Below are 21,475 nucleotides of genomic sequence, written 5' to 3' on the forward strand. Positions count from 1 at the left end.
AAACTCCCATGGGAATTCTACCAAAATTTTTTAAAGTTAATACTTATCCTTCTCAAACTGTTCCCAAAAGTTGAAAAGGAACACTTCCAAACTCATTTTACTAAGCCAGCATTAGCCTGATACCAACACCAGACACCAAAAAAAGGCAAACCAAAGTCATCAACAATACATTGAAGGATCATACATCATGATGAAGCACAATGAAATAGGATTTATTCCAGCAATGCAAGGAGGGTTCAATACCTGCAAATCCATCAGTGTGATATACCACATTAACATTAACAAACAAAGGATAAAAATCATACGATCAACTCAACAGATGCAGAAAAAAGCATCTGACAACATTCAACATCCATTCTTGATAAAAACTCAATAACATGGGTATAGAAAATGTACCTCAACATAATAAAAACTATATACGACAAATACACAGCTAACATCATACTCACTGGGGAAAAGTTAAAAGCTTTTCCTCTAAGATCAGGAACAAGACAAGGATGGCCACTTTCACTGCTTTCACTCAATGTAGTATTGAAAGCCATAGCCACAGCAATCTGACAAAAAAAGAAATAAAAGGAATCCAAACTGGAAAAGAAGTAAAAATGTCACTGCTTGCAGATGACATGATACTATATACAGAAAATCCAACACGCCATGAAGAAACTACTGGAATACATAAATTTAGTAAAATTGCAGGATACAAACTTTATAGAAATCAGCTGCATTTCTATATACCAAAAACAAGTTATCAGAAAGTTAAGAAAACAGTCTCATTTACAAATGTATAAAAAGAGAATAAAACACCTAGCAATAAATTTAACCAATGAGGTGGAAGACCTGTACTCTGAAAGAATTTGAAGACAGCATAAATAAATGGAAAAGATATACCTTACTCATAGATTGGAAGAATTACCACTGTTAAAATGTCTACACTACCCCAGGCAATCTACAGATACTATGCAATCCCTATCAAAATACCAATGGTATTTTTCACTGACCTAGAGCAAAGAATACTAAACTTTGTATGGAATCACAAAAGACCCAAATAGCCAAAACAACTTTGAGAAAGAACAAAGCTAGAGGCAAACCATAAAACTCCTAGAAGAAAACATAGGCAGTAAGCTCTTTGACATTGGTCTTATCCATATTTTTTTGAAGCTGTCTCCTCAGGCAAGGAAGGGACACAAAAGCAAAATTAAACAAATAGGACTACATCCAACTAAAATGCTTTTGCATAGCAAAAGAAACCATCGACAAAATAAAACGGTAACCTACTGAATTCATAAATCATATATTCAATAAGGAGCTAATATCAAAACTATATAAAGAATTTTACAACTTAATATCCAAAAATAAAACAAAAAACAACAACAAAAAAAACCCAGAACAACCCTATTTAAAAATGGACAGAGGACCTGAAGAGACATTTTTCCAAAGACATACAGATGGCCAACAAGCACATGAAAAGGTGCTCAACATCACTAATCATCAGGGAAATGCAAATCAAAACACAGTGTTTGTCACCTTACACCTGTTAGAATGGCAATGACCAAAAAGACAAAAAATAACAAGTGTTGGAGAGAATGTGAAGAAAAAGAAACCCTTGTACACTGTTGGTGGGAATGTAATTCATGCAGCCACTATGGAAAATAATATGGAGGTTCCTCAAAAACTTAAAAATAGAACTACTATATGATCCAGCAATCCTACTTCTGGGTATTTATCTGAAGAAAACTCAATCTCTAACTTGAAAAGATATATGCACCCCAATGTTCACTGCAGCATTATTTACAATAGCCAAGGTACAGAAACAACCTCAGAGCCCATCAAGAGAAAATGGAAAAAGATGTGACTTATATGTACAATGTTTGTATACAATATCAACAAATTCAGCCATAAAAAAAGAATGAAATCTTGCCATTTGCAACAACATGGAGGGACATAAAGGGTATTATGCTAAGTGAAATAAGACGGAGAAATGCAATTTCTCTATGATTTCACTTATATGTGGAATCTAAAAAACAAAACAGAAGCAGTCTCACAGATACAGAAAACAAACTGGTGGTTGCCAGAGGGGAAAGGGGTTGGCGGGTTGGGTTCAGGCAGAATCAGTGAAGGGGATTAAGAGGTACAGACTTCCAGTCATAAAGTCAAGTCATGGGGATGTAATGCGAAGCATAGGAAATATAGTCAATGATATTGTAATAACTTTGTGTGGTGATAAATGGTAACTAGTTAACAAGGTGACCATTTTGAAATGTATATAAAATATTGAATCACTATGATGCACATGAGACTGATACAGTACTACATCTATTACACTTCAGTTTAAAAAAAAAAAATGAACCACAAGGGAATCACTGTGTAATAAATGAGTCTTAATGATGATTCCAAACTACCAAGGTTACACTGCATTCAAAAAAGTTTAAGTAATAAAGTACCTAATATACTTTAGAAATACAGTGCTCAAAAAGACAAGCTTTTGTCAGCTGAAAGACTTCCTCACAAGTCTTGCAGAGGCTTGTTCTTCAATAGTGCAGAGTAAGTCACCTCTGTAGAAAAAACAGAGATGTGGAAGCACAAAGAACTTTAGTGATTTATGGTAAATAAAAAGGAAGCTTGAATCTATGACTGAAAAATGAAAATAATTGCAAATATATCTATACAGAAAATACAAGTTTTAAGAGCTTAACATCAATTAGCTGCTGCCAAAATAAATATTTAAAGAAACCAAAAACAAAACCGCTTAAGAGTGGGACACAAAACACTACAAAGAGGGAGGAGGACAAACCAAGAAAGTGAATGAAGGAAAGCGAGTAGCAACTCCCCAAAGTGTGTTTACAAGTGGGGATTCAGATCAGAGGAACAAACACAAACCTGTCTAGGAATATGACCAATGAGGCAATAGAAAGTGACTAAAAGTCAGTTATAAATCAAAAATGACAACCAAAATCCCAGAGACTTAAATTATTTAATCCAGACATTATCTAACCCCTCAGATTTGCTTGGTGATATGTTGTTTATCATTCTCCATTTGAATGAAATGTGGAACAAACACAATACTGGTTGGAGAGAGTGTTTCAGAGCTAATTCACCCTTGAAGGTCAGGGTCAACAGTATTATTGTGTTCACATAATTTATTTCTTCATATGGAAAAATAACATGTCAAAGAAGGGATTAAAGTAAATTTTATTTTGAAATAATCAGCTGAATCTCAAACTTCAAATAAATGGCTCTTAAAATGTTCATGAACTTCAGAATCTCAGTATTCTAATCTAGTGGTTACCAAACTATTCCCTTTGGCCCAAAAGGGACCAAACTGGCAAGTCTCAACAGTAACACCCTTTCCATGTCTTTAATATTATACGTACATTAAATTTCTAGAAAGACTTATTAAAGAATTCTACTACTTAGAAAATGTTTTTAAATGATCTAGTCTACCTTATTGATTCACAAATAAGAACACTCAGACCAGAGTAACCTTTCCAGGTCTCTCCATCCTCAGGTGACGTCCTGTCTACTATTCTGCAGCCTTGATGGTCCTGATATTATGAATAAGTCCTTTTCACTACTACCATTAAACTTACTGTCATAGCCTTTTGTATCACCTGGACAAAAATCTGTTCTAAATCAAGTAATCACCAACTTCTGCCTCCCCAGCAATCCAAAAATGAAAAACAATTTATGAAGAAAGAAATTAAGAGCTACAGGAATATTATTTTAGCAATATGTAAGGTCTACCAGAAAGACTGCTCCCTAACTTATTTACATTTGACTAACAATGTCTCTAAAATGTGTTAGAGAAAATGTTCTACACATATATATATAAACAGTTATAAGTTGATTAATAAGCAAATATATACAATAAAAATATATATCATGAGCCCAATGTTGACTTTCACCACCAGAGAACAGTAATATTGAGACTCAAATCATGATTTCCTGATTAAGAGACAAGATTGTTTTTAAAAAGGGAACAAAAATGTAGGAACAAGTAAATTATAAGTAGCAAAATAAATACAACTGTAGACAGGAGAAGAATTTAACACCTATGGTGGCAAATTTAGACCAGGTAATCTATTTTCATTATAACAAAGCCAGAATAAATTATTTGACAATATTATCTGCTAACTAAACGAAGGCAAGTATTTTTGCTGGTGGCAGGTGTGGATTTTTTTCATCAAAGAACATTAAAAGGGTGAGACATAATGATACCACTTGTATGTTTAACCAACAGTTCTGATCCCCTCTCATTAATCTTTGACAGGTGATAATGTGAATAGAAAGACATGATGAATCAACACATATGCCAGTTTTAAAAAGAAAAATCCCTTAAAGCAATCTCCGCATCTAAATGGTAAACATAGAATGAATTCATAATCTGGCAATTTGGTTTTTTTTAATTCAAGGGAAAAAAATGTATGAATGAGTCTACCTATTTGTAAAAATGTGAATGATCAAAACAGTGCAGTCACTGGGCTCTCACACTGTGTAAGTTCAATTTGAAATGTACATCTGGTATAGGATTCAGCTATCAAGAGGGAGCAACTCAAAGGACATCACACAATCTATAAACCAGCTGGAAGGAGCCATCCAGACTTTGCCCTGCCTAACTCTCTCTGGGCGATGATTAGACATATCCTCATAGATGATATACTGTGTGCAGAAGTGCTGATCAGAATCAGGTTTGGCATGGTATGCGACTGTATTGATGGTTTGAGTCACGTCACTGTCTGGCTTGGGCTTTCTACTGAGGATCTGTCCCCCAGCTGCAGTGACAAGTTTAATAAGGTTGTCCTTTGGATGGTGTATGAAGGTTCCCCTCAAATAGAAATAGCATCCATCAAACAGCTTTGGCAACTGAAAAAAAAACAAAAAAAAAGCTCATTAAAAGCAGACCAAAGTATTTTAAAACACTGCATATGAATAGGGAAATAAAAAGAAAAGTCACAAGCAGTTAAGAAGCTACTTAATGAGGTGCTAGGACAAGTTGTATTTCAAATAAACCATTTAGGTCAAAAACATACTCACGCAAATAAAGGTTTCCTACACAATTTTTTCCTTAAGACTCTGGTGCTTTTCACTCTTCTCACATTTTAGGTGTGCTCTGTGTGTCTGTGTGTGTGTTATACATCCACATAAAACCTATTCATCAAGCGTCTTATACCAGAATATTTATTCATATTTCATGGGACTTAAAGTCCCAAGAATTCCTTCCTAGGGTATCCGAAACATGCTTCACGGATACCAAGCTAAACTTAATTGTAAGAGTAACAGCTTTTCTATGGAGTTTTCCAATTCTGCCCATCCATATTTAGGTTCCTATATACTACCAATCTAAGGTCCCCAGGGCAGTGACGTGGGAGTGTGGCCTCCAGGATTCTAGAGATGTTTTCCTTAGAACACAATACATTATAAGGCCATGGCTAGGGATCCAACTAGATATGAAACACACTTCTGTGAGCTTTACAGAAAAAGTTTCACAAGTCCCTTCTACAAAAACTTTTCTCTGGCATTCTTAATATACCTATATGTTAACAAAGTAATGGAATTTTATCCCTTAAAACTACAATATGTGGTAATAAAGACATGGTTAACTAAATCCGAACAGTAGCTCTAAGTCTTCTCTCAAGCTACTTCCTATATCTGAGACTCACCTCAGATTCTGAAAGGTTTATGCGAATGTTCAAGATGCCCCAAATCTAGTAACAGTATGAAATTATTACCTTCTGGTTTTTCCTGCTCATTGTGATCATCTCTCAGAATCAAGTGCTTGAAATAAGCACAATTAAAATTTTAATCAGTCACCTGTACTTGTTGAAAGGGCAGGAGAAGTTTTTCCTGACGGTAATAATAGTATTAAGTCATAATAAGAACAATAAAAGTAGTATCAAAAGGAAAATACCAGCTGTTCTCTGTTGAGCCTGCTTCTATGTGGTCCTTCAGGAATTTCATACTTTTCTTCCTGTTCACATTCTTTTCTTTGTAGACATGCTTTCACCCCTGGGAAAAAAAAAAAACGAGGATAAAAGCAAAATAAATATCAAATGAGCATTATTTCTTTCACATTGAAATTATGCCATTTACCTAAGTGATTTTTCTTCTTCATGGTTAAATATTGTTCTGAAACAGAAAAAGAAGCCTTACTTATGCCAAAACAAAATGTAATAAAACTGGTTTTCCATATAAAGAAAATGTAAGAAATCTTTCCTTCAGAGGACTAAGCAATGAAGTAGTACTGAATACAAATTTTAGTTTTCTTTCTGAAAAACCTAAATCAGTACATTATTTCATGTACAAAAATAAAAATCTAAATTTTAATTTATAACCATTATCAAAATTAAAGTGAATGAAAAGTCCCTCATTTAGTTCAGCCCACAATGATCTGACCCTGAGGTCTTATCATCTGCCCCACTCATTCCAGCAGTCCTATGCCTAACCTCCTGTTAGACTATAAGTGATCTGACCTTAAGGAAAGTACTTGAGTCCAGAACACCTCGCTTATTAAGCTGGTCAAATAACAGGGACTCTACAGCTCTTGTTAAAATAAACAGTAAAGCAGAGTCTGGGACGTGTTTGGAATTCACAGGTGCACACTGAAGTCACCAGTCTAGAGATGACTTGGTGAATATTTCAAATGTTTTAGAGCTGCTTCAACTGAGATATTCCAAGACATTGCGTAATATATAAAAGTTAGAATATTTTAATGACTGAATACATCTATCTCACCAAAAGCAGAGCTTTTTCAAGGGACTGAATTTTTTCTTAACTTGGGACTATTAATGCATATTCCAGTTGAACACTCAACCCTGGCATATCTATAATTCCCTATCATGTGATTCTTAATTTTTTGCTGGTTTTGCCTGTGTTTTAGTCCCCAGTGTTTTCAATACAAGGATCATATTTAGCTAAGTTTGCTACACTGAATTCTACTCTTCTCACTAACATCATAAATATGATGGTTTTTATAAAAAATTGTTGGTTTTTTGCATGTAGTAAAAATTATATTTTAAAAATAGAATTTTTAATAACTACTCACAGGGTATAAAAAACGATCTTTCCAATGAAGCTAATACTAAAATATTAACTTTACTGTATACTGAAAATGAGTCTCAAAATAAAATTTTTGACTAGGTCAAAATCATACAAGAAACACTGACAGTGTGCTTACATGACATCATATATTGGTTCTACATTAAACACCAATGCAAAAAACTTACCAATCTAGCCAAATCACTGACTTACCTCAAACTCATTATTTCACATATAAATTACTTTTACTTTTTATCACTTAAGCATGTAACCCCCTTCCTAAACCTCCTTTTCTGATGATATTTGAAGAGCATTTATACCAGTATCTTTAGATGAACTGTATATGCCAGCATATAAAGCCAAGGACTGAACATTGAATACTCCTATAATATCAAGTAACTGTAACAAGTAAAGAGCTAATGTCTAACTACAGAAATAAATAAATGGGCTGTGCCTATGCTGGCTGCTTATCCATTTTATGGGTTTATTTGACCGGTTATTTAAACTATCAAAAAAGCACACTAAAATGGTTTCAATTGATCCAGGCAATATGCCAGCATTAGTCAATCAACAGAATGTAGTCTTAACAGATACTAGAATGAGATAAGCATGGCATCAAGAGAAATGAAATGAGATGACCAAGAGGGCAGCATGGCACTCCCAGAGGAAGATGCCAGTACTCTTTCAGTGTAAATATGCCTCAAGTCACAAAACTTTCAGCCTTATAGCAATTGTTCAGTAAATTTCTGTAAAGGCAGGCAGAAAAATCCAATGCTCTAATTACAATTACTGAGCTAAATGAAGAATGTGTTCCTCTGATATCCTTTTATTCCAAGTAACAATTTGCCAACTCTCTCTACCACTTAATATCAGTTAAAGAAGGAAAATACAGCTTCCCCCTGAAAACTAAGGAACAGTTTCTAGGTCTGTAACAATCCTTTAGAATTGCCATTGTAGAACAGAAAACATGGAGAACTTTTTGAAACTCGGTGTGACATCTAGTCCTAAGACTGTAACTCGAATGCCTACAAGGGCCATTCAAATTACATAATCATGTGGGGAACCTTGTGTTGAGTGGTAGGGAGTTATGGAGACTGTAACAAATAGGAAAATGTACATCATACCTAAAGACACAAAAATTAAATGATTATGCTGAACTAAACCACATAAATTGTATCTGTTTTGGACTTAGATTGCCAATTTGACTTGATGCTTGTCTAATCAACCTCTTCATTTCATAGATAAGGAAACTTAAATACTAAGAGATTTAAGCAGCTTTCCCAGTGATACATGTGAGATGAGAACTCAGATATCCTCCAACTTCTAGATCAGTGTTTATCTTTATTTTATTAAAAAAATAAAGCATCTTAGGAAATGCCAGGTACTCTCTACTCAGATTTAATATACTGTATCTTAAAATAAATGACATAACCACTTAACAGATGACTAAATAGGAGGATCCTTATTTTTAAGAGATTAGCCAAAAAGTATACCAAAATGTCAAAAACTGCTGACTACCTGGGAGTGGGGGGTTGGAGGGTGGGAGAACAATGCATTTGGCTTTGTCTTCAGTGAATCAATGAGTTTGTTTAATCTGACTGATGCCAAAGCTGCCACTCTCTCATTTGTACCTTATGAGTTTCAGAATGTTCATACTTCTCAGTAGACATTTACGATAATTATATTTCATATCAACTTCCTAGATTTCTTTTCAATTGAACTGATTTACCAAAACAAGAATGAAATGCTTTAAACTTTCAGCAACCTAAATGCTGATATATTAACATCATCAATGAAATGGAAGAATCTACAAGCCAAAATACTACCTAGTTAACAAACCTAAATAATAGATAATATTTTAAGGTTTTAATTACTCAACATAAGTTAGTTAAGCAAACTGCAGCAAGAAGTGTTAAATCTATTTTCCATGTTAAACAAACTATCAGAACTTTCACAACATTCCTAGTCATAAACTCATCTAAAGTATAATATATACTGTAATCCTTAATCTCTATTATAAAAATTTTAAAACAGGTCTTTTGCCACCAATTTAAAGATATTTCCTTACTATAGAGCACGCAGAACTATATCCAATATCCTATGATAAACTACAATGGAAAAGAATATTAAAAAGTGTATATATATGTGTAACTGAATCGCTTTGCTGTACAGCACTAATTAATACATTGTAAATCAACTACACTTCAATAAAAAAATACATCCTAAAACTCAACCAAATTATATTTTGTATTTGTACTTAATAAAGTCCATACTATTCCATTATCTGCCAATAAAATAGTTCAGCAGAAATGGATTCTTGTGAAGAAATATGCATATGCAAATCACTAGATAAATTTCTCAGCTAAATAGGAGGATGTGAATCCAAACTGAAACGACTATACATGAATAATTTATATTGTTTATGTAAACACAGGAGATTTCTGAATATGCCAGAATGATATATATACGTTAAAATGTGTCAAGCCACTATCCTTGTAAAATGTATGCTTTATATCATCTTTCTTACTTTTCACATGTTCTATTATATTTTAAGATTTTGACCAAAGCTATCATTTTTCAGAAATACAGGAATCAACTACCTATCTTATTAAAACTAAGATTCTTTTCAGTGCAGATGTACTCCAGATCATGTCTACCATTTCAGGTAAGCTTTCCTTTTGCCCTGATTTCATTACTTTTTTATATAGAGGTAAGCAGCCCAATTCCCAAAGTACTGCTTAACTCAAAGTCATTAACTCAAAGTCATTAAAGTAGTTCTGGCTACCTAAGCAAAGTCTAGAATCTGTATACTAATGTAGCTTATGAATTCTGGGATATGATTTTTTTTTTAAAAGAAGCTTGTACCATCCAGAAATGTATTCCTTTATTCTGAATCTCTAGTAGCCACTCTTGCCTCCTACCTCATAAAAGCACATATATCCATGGAGGTATATTTTCATTTCAGCTGCATGAACCACTGATGATGTTCATTAATCTATATTAAGCTTAGTCACTTTTCCTAGTTTTAGAAAGAAAAAAAGGATTGTACAAATGGGAGGGAGTAGAAAAAAGGGTTTCTGAATCTACAGCTATATACAAATGATTATAGAATACAATGAAGACAGAATGAAGCGTTAAAATGGAGATCTGTTAAATGTCCAAAGGGGAAAGTATCCCTCCATGAAGACCACAGAATGTGCTTACTCTCTTCAAAAGCTAGAGCAATAAATTCCTAATTTAAAGAACTGTTATTCTTCTGAAGCCACTGGCTATTTGTAACTGAAATAGCACTGAAAATCAGAATTAAATATTACTCTTAGCCAACACTAAATGTTATCCTAAAAAAAAAAAGAAAATACAGAATCAAATATTTTATATCAAAATCAAAAATCCTAATAAATATGTCATTAGATCTAAACTGGGCACTTATGTAACTCAAGAAAACCGCATATTAGTAAAATAAACACTGAAGAATTTCCTTTCTGATTGCATTGAAAATGAACACCCAAATTGTAAAAACAAAAAAAAATATTTTTAGATGCTTTTCTAGTAGGCTTTTTAGTCAAATAGGCTATGATATCACTAAACTTCAGACAAAAGGAAATGGTTTTTAAGAGGAAACTTTTTACAACAATGACAAAAATGGAAAAACAACTTTCACTCTCACTGTAATTTTTTAAAAATTGGATGGCAAGTAAAAGAAGAGCTAAGCCCAATACTATGAAATTCCACAGTGAAGAGTGGAAGAACAATAAAATGAAGGCTAAAAATGTAAAATAAAAGGTAAATGCTCCTCTCGTGCTATCATAAACATTTAGATTTAGGAAATCAACTGTCACAGATCATTAGATTTTGTGTTTTCATATAAATACCATTGAACAACTGTTTATTTTTGGCTACTTTTTAAGCCAATATTCTAATTATAAGCATATTTACACATAAAAATACATTTCCTCATAGGATAGTTTGCTAAATTTATTTATTTTACTTAATGCATATTGAGAAGCAGGTCAAATTCTATCACAAAAAATATAATACTGTATCATAAAATTTGCTTGGGCAATATCTGGGTATCAATTCTAAAACCTCGTATTATGAATAATAATATCAAAACAATCCTTCTCTTTATAAATGTGGTTAAAGACCAAACTCAGCCTAATGTCCAAAATTTTTCTCAATAATTTAAAAATTCATACTTGGTGTTCATTTTTAGTCATATATTTAAAACTGAAATATTTATGTAAGACTTCCATTTTTACTGGACAATAACCATATTAAAATTTATCTGCTAGGTCTGCACAACAGGTATCAACAATCTGGTGTACCAGATTGGAGCAATATACATACACAAGTTCTAATTTCTCTGATTAAGAATGAAACCCTTACCTACCCATTAATTTTTAGAAAAGATCAAAAAGAAGATCTAATTGTTATTAGAACTTAAGAATTTGAATTTCTTCATAAAAAACTTGAATTTAAGAGACATACACTCATTTTAAAACTGTTATAAACAAAAAGACCTCTACCTACCAATCTACAACTGTTTTGACTGTTTCTTTCCCTGTACATATTCACACATTTATATATTGACAGTGAAGATATAATTGTTTTATGGTCTTTAAAAAATTTAAACAAATTTGTTCTTTCATATTTCAGTCCTACTAATTATCATATAAAATTTTTTTTTTTTTTTCAGAAAACACCTTTAAGCATTCCAGAATGTTCTTAATTTTCTCATATTCCGGTTATTCCCCCCTACTTCTTGCTATAAGAAATAACAATGCAAATAGTTTTTTCTCTTTCTTTTGTATTACTTGCTTGGAGTATATTCTCAGAAGTAGGACTATTATATCAACAGATGTTAATTTTATTTTATTCTTAGACAATCTTTGTAAAATATTTCTCTAAGCATGAAGTTGCCTAATCAATCTTAGCTGACAGAAATGCTTTGGGGTATATTTATTTTTTGATAATTAGCAAAATATGACTAGTAAAAGCTACCTGTATTTTTAAAATTCCACAGCTCACTCAACATCCATTTGAATAAATTTTAATAGAAAAGTATAAGTTTATTAATCTGATTATGAAGTTATTTATAAAATGATGATATAATGATTGCCTCTTAGGCTCCATCTTCCTCATCTAAAACAAAAACAAAGAAACACCGTATCTGGCCCTTCCTCTCCTCACAGACACAAGTCCAGTGCAAAATGTCTGGCACATTCCCACAGCAATTCCCTTAGGTGCTAAGGCCTTTCAGAACTTCTATAGCAGCAATTTTATTTAAACTTAGACGAGAGTGGAGAAGAGGAAGAGATTATGAAAGAAGACAACCATCTGCTCTCCCCTTCACAATGAGATGAGAAATGAAGAGGCAGAATTAATTTTTTTTTAAAAAAAAGGTTAGGCTAGAGGAGATTTTGAAAGCAGTGTACTGAAAGAACAGGTCAGTAAAATACATTTTCACTTTCTGAAGGCTAGTTTACATCCTTAGGATGCAATTCCACCTTTTTCATTCTCTAAGAGATGAATAAAATGGCATATTCATATATCTTCTAATCTTCATTCTAGTCACCTCTTTAATTACCAAAATTCACCCTGTACGGGGATGGTTATTAGTTGCCTGTGAGGAATTAGCACCAAAACTAGGACTAAAGCAGAATCTCAGGCACAAATTTAATCTTGAAGAAGGAACTTTCCTAGCTGTATCTCCCGTTTCTGTAAAATAAAGATAAATACCATTTGATAAAATATTTGTAAGATAAATATGATGAGACAGAATGGCTAGCACAATAGTATAATTATGCCCTATTCTTAGAATGTTCATTCAAAGTTCATTAACTATGACACTGTAAGATGCTCTCTCTATATATAATATAAAAAAATAAGAGATATGAACCAATTAAGACAAAATAAGTTTCAACAGAAGACTTCCAATAGTTAAGTTTGGATCCAATGGATCCAGACTGTTTTGTATAATTCTTTTTGTTAATTTGTTTAAATTTGCTTAAGTTTTTAAATAAGATAGTTCTCTACAGAGAAAGTTTAGATGAAATTTCCTCTTTAATCTACTTGGTTTGTGGAAAATGCCATAAAAGTTGATACTAAACTTTCTATATAGTTCAGCCAGTAAAGCTTCTGTCTACCAGGCAAGCTGGTAGATATCCTCAAACACAAGATCTAGTTTTAATAAGTCATAAATCTTTATGATTAATTTTGAAAGCTTTGGTCCACCACATCTTTCCTTAATATAGATTGTTTTCAACTAGTTTTGAATAGCTGTGAACATTTTTTTTTTAAATCACACTAAGTTGCCTGACATTAAGAACAACACAGAAACCATAGAAAAATGTATTAGGATAGAAAGCATTTGAGGGTTCTTGCTTTCTTTTTATAAACCCAATGGCTATTTAAAGTAATTGTCTCAAACCCTAAACCTATTTCTCAAACCTATTTGAACTTTGTATTAGACAATATGGGGATATGAACTTCAGTAAGAGATTCCATCCATCTTTTATCCTAAAAGAATGACTGATATTAGAGTATATTATTCACTACTGTGAAAATCACCAAGCAGCACGCTATTAGGTCAGCTTGAGTCCATCAGTGATTCTATAAAAATGACGTGACCAAGCCATTAAAGTGAAAAAACTTCCATTTCTTAAAGAAGGCAGATATTATGGAAATGAATCATGTAGTCTGTATACGTAACCAGATGCAAGTCTGGCGAATTCACAAGAACTAGACTTACTGGGTAAGTGGTAAATGTCTTAATATTCAAAATTTCACATGGCTTCTTTATTACTGAGACCTTATTATCATGAAAATCCATTCCTTCCTAAAACCACAGGCAAGGTTTCTGACACAAGTTCTGTACAAAAATCTATAATCATGGAACCATTTTAAGTCATTTTTTAAAATACTGAGGCCCAATAAGACTTGCCACAGATTAGAAAGGGAAATGAAAGTTCAAAAATAAGAGACATAAAGAGAAACCTTTTTTTTCTATGTAAATGGCCAATCAGTCCAATTGTTTATCATACTGGTTTAACTGGTTGACAGGCAGAGTCTAGTAACAGATATTGACAAGAACAGAGAGAGTAGCATGACTAGTCACAGCTGACTCTGCAAATCAGTGGAGACGACCATCACGAGAAAAGTGGTAGCTGTATTTTATAAAGACGTGAATATCAGTTGCTAAAAGGAAACTGTTTTACAAACCAAGTTAATTTCAAACAACAGATTAAATTAATAATATAAAGATTCTGATTAAGTCAAGCATCTCTGTCATAAAACCTTCAAAACACAAAGCTATAAAACAAAAGATTTTTCAAAACTAATCCATCCTTTGCTCCTTAAAAGGAAAGTTTCATTAAAAATACTCACTATTCTTTTTTAACTTTTTAATTCGAAATAATTATAGATTCACAGGCAGCTGCAAAGAAACATACAGGGAGGTTCCATGCACCCTATCTCCAATGTTAACATCTTACACAACAATAGCACAATTATCAAAAGCAAGAATTTGACACCGATACAATCCAAAGAACTTATTCAGATTTCATCAATTATACATGCTCTCTTTTGTGTGTATGTGTGCGAGCATGCGCACGTACATCTGACATTCAATCACATGTGTAGACTGTGTAACATAACTACCACTAGGATCAAGATACTCAACTGCATCATAACAAGATTCCCTGTGTACCCCCTTTATAGCCACCATTCTTTTATAAACAATTAGTTAGCAAAAAAGGTCATTTCACTGTCCTATATTAGCCATCATATCACAAGTAGATACTTTTGTGATTGAGGAGTAGAAAATAACCTTGCATGAGCTTTCTTTGTATTTTGTTAAGTCCTAGGTGAATCCAAGGTTAAGAAAAACAAACAAGTGAGAGCTGGGAAGGTGAGAGGCAGCTCCAAAGGTAGTGGTGTTTGACTACATAACTAGAAAGGGGTAATGGGGCCATATTTTCATCAGAGGTTTAGAGACTACCTAGTGTATTTGCCCCAAACCAGGTAGTACAGGGCAGTCTAAATTGCCAAACAGCTTCCTAAAATATACCATATTAGCTAAGAGAGCAAAAGAGAGTTATACAGTTAAGTTTTTAGGAATCAAAAAGGGAAAGCAATAAACTACTTTCATTTCATAGTTGTATATTTAAAACATGCATTTATTAAGTTAAATATATCATGTAATGGTAATACAGATTGTTTAAGCTTACAGGTCTATTACATGATCCACTTACTCTTGATTAAAATAGTTGGTACTGTAGAATAAAAGATTTTGAAACCAGGACATACTTGTGGATATTTACTAAGAACATCTAAATGATACCATTAATATAAGATGCTTTTTCAAAATGCAGTGACTAACCAGAGGCAAAAAAAATTAGCATAAGGTCCTTAAATAATTATTGGCAGTAGTGCATTATAAAAATGAAATTAGTCAATTTCATTTTATTTCATTACTTAATTCCTTTTGTAATTCTCCCAAATCTAATACTTACATTCAAATTTTAGGATCCAGCAACCACTGAGAATCCCAAGCATACATTTCAGGGTGCTTTGAACTGTATCACCAGGTACAATGACGTGAGTTACTGGAGAACAAAAAATGCAATAAGAGAAACAGAAATATAAACCAAAATAGTTTTTTAACCAGTCTGCTTTTTATAACCAGTTAGTCTACATTTTATAAACGTACACCTGAATTTTCTTGAAGGGCAACAATTTTTATACTTAGGTATAAGACTTCTTTTATTTAGTTTCATTCTCTATTCTGGCTACCAACATGAAAAACCAGATCATAAACCATATATCTTAAGGCCACAGTAGCCAACACATATTTTTCTTTTCTATTTCAAATTATAACTAAGGAATTAAAGCATTACGCTGCATTACAATTTAGTTGTCATTAGCAAACTCATAAAATTGCTCTGACGTACTGTTCTGTCTTAAAATAGGTGCAAAGCTTTAAACTTTATATTTCCTAACTAAATTAAGACTTGTAAGTAGTTTATAACTGTAAAAACATTTCAGAATTATTACCAGATTCAAAGTATATAGTCAGATCCCAATGGTTAAAACATATAAATTATCAAAGGGAGCTCTACAATGGAATTAGCCATTTAAAAATTTCTTCAGAGCTTCCCTGGTGGCACAGTGGTTGAGCGTCCGCCTGCCGATGCAGGGGACACGGGTTCATGCCCCGGTCCGGGAAGATCCCACATGCTACGGAGCGGCTGGGCCCGTGAGCCATGGCCGCTGAGCCTACGTGTCTGGAGCCTGTGCTCCGCAACGGGAGAGGCCACAACAGTGACAGGCCCGCGTACCGCAAAAAAAAAAAAAAAAAATCTTCAACCAAAGATAAATAAATAATCCTCACCTGTACTGTCAAACTCAGCACATTTTTTAGCCTTGAGAATTGCTGCAAGATCACTAAGCATTTTCTGTTGTTCTGAAGAAAGTCCACTGCCTATAAGTACAAGAGGTCCATCCCTGCGCTGACCAGTATTTACCTGTCAATGGAAGAGGAGATGTCAGTGTTAAAAACATTTAAAGATTAGAGAAAAATTAAACTGACTTTCAGTTGATACAAGCTTGGATTTCATTCCTTAGTTTATCTAGTAATTCCCCAAAATTTCCATTGAACCTTAATGCTCAATGCATGTGAATAACTGTTTCTATTTCTTTACCCCCTTCTCTCAATAAAACAATACTTGGGGCTAGCTGTCTGTACCCAGGATGTCTTGTTTCCTTGATTCTATTTTTTTAAAATAAATTTATTTTATTATTTATTTATTTATTTTTAGCTGCATTGGGTCTTCGTTGATGCGCAGGGGCTTTCTCTAGTTGCGGCGAGTGGGGGACTACTCTTTACTGCAGTACGCATGCTTCTCATTGCGGTGGCTTCTCTTGTTGCAGAGCACGGGCTCTAGGTGCGCGGGCTTCAGTAGCTGCAGTGCATGGGCTCAGTAGTCGCGGCTCATGGACTCCAGAACACAGGCTCAGTAGTTGTGGCACACGAGCTCAGTTGCTCCAGGCGGCATGTGGGATCTTCCCGGACCAGGGATCGAGACTGTATCCTCTGCACTGGCAGGTGGATTCTTAACTATTGTGCCACTAGGAAGTCCCTCCCTGATGCTAAATTGGGTCTCTCTAGGGTTTTACAACTTCATTCTGTCACCAGTAAGCACTCCCCCCTCTTTTTAAAGTAACCCAAAATACCCACTTAAAATGATCAATTCTCTATCTCCCCCCAACTAACTTATTCCAATGGAGTTAAACTCAACTTGGTCTTTTAAATTTAAACTGAGATTACGTAAAATATTAAAGAAAACTAAGGCTTCTAGAACAGCACTGATCTCAAAGACAGAAAACAAAATTTTAACACTAAAACAGTTACCTCTCGAAACCAAGAAAGTGAAAACAGACAAAGGAATACCAAAGTTACATCAGATCCACCAACAGTAGTAAGTCAATGCAGCTTATGAAAAGGGAAGTGATCTAACAAAGACTAATATTTTCATTTTAATAGAAAGACTTAGAACTTACAGAAGACAAAAAAGACAAGAATAAAAAGGAGGCACCAATGGATACCGTTAAAGATTAGACATGAAAGATTCAAAGAAGCAACGGGACAGTGTTTTCAATAGTAGACAACAGAAATTTAATAAATGAAATTGGAGTGAGAGTTAGCCAAAAGCTACCTGATAAAAGAAAAGCAATGACCCAGCAGATAAGAAAGAAAACGTAAATCAGCACTACTGTATTACAAGATAAAAAGCCAAACACAATAGTTTAATTTTCAAACACCATACAAAGGGTCCTTCTACATGTATGAGTGTATATGTATTCTGGACATCTGGGCTCTCAAAAGTTCCACAGAACATGAGTGAAACACTGCAGGTATAATTACCAGTATAGTTCAGCAAAGAGATTGGAGAAAATTGATATTAAATATTCACTTCACATATCTGAGTAGTGATAATTTAATTTATCCAGTCTGATGCCATACAATATTACGCATAAATTGTTGGCTACAACTGTAAACAGACTGATCTCAATAATTCATTCACTCAAAATACATTAAGTAAGACTCTACTATGTATTTAAATGTGTATTCAAGACATTTTTTTAAAGATTTCTATAAAAAGTTTTTTTTGTTTTTTGTGCAGTACACGGGCCTCTCACTGTTGCGGCCTCTCCTGTTGCGGAGCACAGGCTCCAGACAACGCAGGCTCAGCAGCCATTGCTCACAGGGCCTAGCTGCTCTGCGGCATGTGGGATGTTCCCGGACTGGGGCACGAACCTGTGTCCCCTGCATCGGCAGGCGGACTCTCAACCACTGAGCCACCAGGGGAGCCCTATAAAAAGTTTCTTTAATGGCAATATTCAACACTTAAAAGTTCGGCTTCCTGAATTACTTCTTTCTCTCAGGTTCAAGTTGCAAAGGTTTTCCTGGATATGCTGTGCACACACCACACACATACTGACATCACATTTCTGTCCACTCATCTTTCCTATTCACTAAATTATAAGATGAGGTAACCATGCCTAACCTAAACACTGTAAACACTCCATACGATGAAAATAGTTCAGTCTACTTCATCAATCATTCAAATGCTATACAATAATATTAAAAAACAGCATTTCAAATATTCTGGTCAGTTATACAAGTAAGTGCCATAAAATAGCTCTAAATGGAACACATTACTTTTCAATTTATATAACTCCACTTCAGCTAAAGTAGTTCTCTGCACAAAATAAAAAATGAAGATATCAATTCTAAATATAGCATATGATACTATTTCCACCAACCTCAGGAAAGCACCAAAGTGGGTCAAGCATTTTCCTATCCAGTTTCTAAATTAGAATAAAAAATAGAAACTGGCACTAATTTTTCATAGTTAAGGAAAGCTCTTTAAAAAATGAATAAAACAAAGCAAACAGCTATCAAAGCCACATTTCTGATATGGGGTGGGAGGTGGGAGTGGGGAAGGCATCTGATTTGAGTAAGCAGAGGTCTCAGAACGAGGAGGTTCAAAAGATGTTCAGAAAACATCCAAAAAGTTTCAATACTCTGCTTTTAGAGAGATTAGATATTATGTACACTGGCATTAAATACACTCTTATTTAAGGAATAATTAGATATGAAACTTTTTCTTAGAAAAATTAGTTATTCTGAATTTATCAAAATTAATGAGTTTACCAATAATAGGAGCTGAAAAACAACACAAAGAGTCGAAGGGAGTGAGGAAGCATGCCACGTGTACATCTGGCTCCCTACATTTGTTCCTGGTGGAGAAAACAGCTCATGCTAAGGACCTGAAATGGGACTGTGTTCGGGGAGGATTCAAGAAACAGCAAGGCAGCCTATGTGGCTGAAAAAGATGAGTGAAAGGGAGTCTGATAGTGGCTGGGGAAGCAGATCCCAAAGCTTGATTTTAATGAGTACACGTAAATAAACAACCCTTTCAACTTAAGGACTTGTTACCATTCAGTATGGTTTCCTTAGCCAAGGATCTACCATTAAGATAGTAAATAACGATATTCACAGGCTATGTCCATGTGACATGAAAAAAGTATAGGTTTCTTACATTTAATAAAAACACGATAGTACTTCATAGTTGAATTAAAAGGAAGATTGCCACTCTCAGATTCCGATAATACCATAAAGATATCTTTATTTTTGACATATCTAAAATAATTCTTTCCCAGCTTTTACATAAAAGAAACATTGGCAGATGACAACTTAGTTATGTTATGTTCTGCCAGCTGAGTTCAAGTCCAAATGAATAAAGTAAGTGCCAATTTATAGTTAAGTATGATGGGACTGAATAAATGCTGATCTAAGATTTAAGAAATTTAAGTTCTAATTGATCCATTTTAAAAGTTTTTTTTTTTTTCTATGGCTGGTTAACCCTGGGCAAATCACACTACATCTCAGTTTTCTCATTTACAAAATGAGGAAATTAAACTGCTAATTTCTAGGTTCTCTTCCAATGCTATAGAAGGGGCACACTTAAAAGGCTGAAGTCTAGAGCAAGACATTAAGAGTTTTCAAAGTATAAGGGTAACCTAACCAGCCTGTGACAGCACCTGTGACCCCCTCAAATTATAAACACTTTCGGTTACCTCCTTATTTAAACAATGGGGTCAATCACTACTCCACGGCCCTCACTAGACAAGAAGTCTTCTCTGAACAGTTCTAGATCTCAGCTCATCCTCTTCTCTCATTTTCCCCCATCTGAGCAATTGCTAAGATACAGTGCGTCCACCATCCCTCTCTCTCTAAAACCCCTCGTCTCCTCTCCACACACCTCCTCCTTCCCCCACCACCTGCAGTTCCAGTGCTCACCATTTCACACCTGGATCCCACTTCGGTAGCCTCCTAACCAGTCTTCAGTCCCAGCCTGCCCCCAACCATCCCCTGCAGAGTCCCATTCCACTTAGAGACATGCTGAAGGTGCCCCACTAACTGGGGAATAGAGTCTAAACTCCTCCACAGGGAACTCAAGGTCTTTCACAATCTCTTTACCTCCAATTCCTCTTTAACACACCTCATGCTCCTCTAACACTAAACTCTAGTTTCTCAAATTTCCAAGGTCCTTCGTGTCTCTGTTTCTCTGACCAGCTGTCCCTTAGATTTGGCCTGCCATCCCTGCTTCGTACACCTGATTGCAGCAGGCAGCCAAAATCCGTTCCTCAATCCCTCCACACTAAGAGAATCCTAATTTTGTTCAGACACCCACTCTTCAAGGACTGACCCTATCTTCAAACCGTGATGTACGCCAAAAACAATTGTGTGACCAGTTCTGACCAGTAAGACATAAAGGGGAAAGTCCACTGGAAGGCTTCTGGGAAAGGTTTTGGTCCTAATGCCAGACACTGTCACATCTGGAATTGTGGCAATTATCCTGCAGCCACTAGGAGGGAGATTAGTGAGGACAAAGCCACCAAGTGGAGGATGGCGAAGTAGAACAGAAAGAATTTGGGTCTTTGGTGCAGCCTCGTAATTGCTAACCTAACCAAATTCAGAGCTATCCTATATTGGGATTATCTTTATATAAGATAATATGTTGTCTCTAAGCATTTGAGTGAACATTTTCTGTTATTTGCAGCCACTAGCATTCTATTAGATACCTTGCTAAAAGTTGTACCTTTAAAGGCTTACTTAAACACCTTGTCACCTTCTCTTCTGATCCCTCCTAAAGTCGGCTTCTTCCTTCACGATTCTACTGTACATTTTCTACGGCATGTATTACAAATTCACTGCAGTGTGTAATAATTTTTTTTACATCCATATTCCCCACTAAACTAGAGGTTCCTAAGGAATAGGCATTCTTGCCACAAGGCAGTAAATGGCACCACCATCTTCTCCACTATTAATTCTACTCCTTCTCCACACTTTGTATGTAATCCATCCAAAAGTTCT

The 21,475-nt window shown here is 34.5% G+C and overlaps 1 protein-coding gene across 1 annotated transcript in view; it reads right to left on the bottom strand.

The window, feature by feature from the left end:
• Window positions 1-3,172: 3,172 nt before the first annotated feature.
• Window positions 3,173-21,475, bottom strand: part of BARD1 (BRCA1 associated RING domain 1) — a 71,304-nt gene continuing 53,001 nt past the window's right edge. Inside the window, exons 8-11 of the mRNA XM_059052785.2 lie at window positions 16,424-16,556; window positions 15,546-15,638; window positions 5,906-6,003; window positions 3,173-4,860 (exon numbers count right to left, since the gene is read on the bottom strand). Of these exons, the coding sequence (XP_058908768.1) occupies window positions 4,528-4,860; window positions 5,906-6,003; window positions 15,546-15,638; window positions 16,424-16,556 (657 nt within the window). The 3' untranslated portion in view covers window positions 3,173-4,527. The remainder of the gene's footprint in view (window positions 4,861-5,905; window positions 6,004-15,545; window positions 15,639-16,423; window positions 16,557-21,475) is intronic.

This window comes from Kogia breviceps, chromosome 2 (assembly GCF_026419965.1).
Source record: "Kogia breviceps isolate mKogBre1 chromosome 2, mKogBre1 haplotype 1, whole genome shotgun sequence".
NCBI classification, from domain to species: Eukaryota; Metazoa; Chordata; class Mammalia; order Artiodactyla; family Physeteridae; genus Kogia; species Kogia breviceps.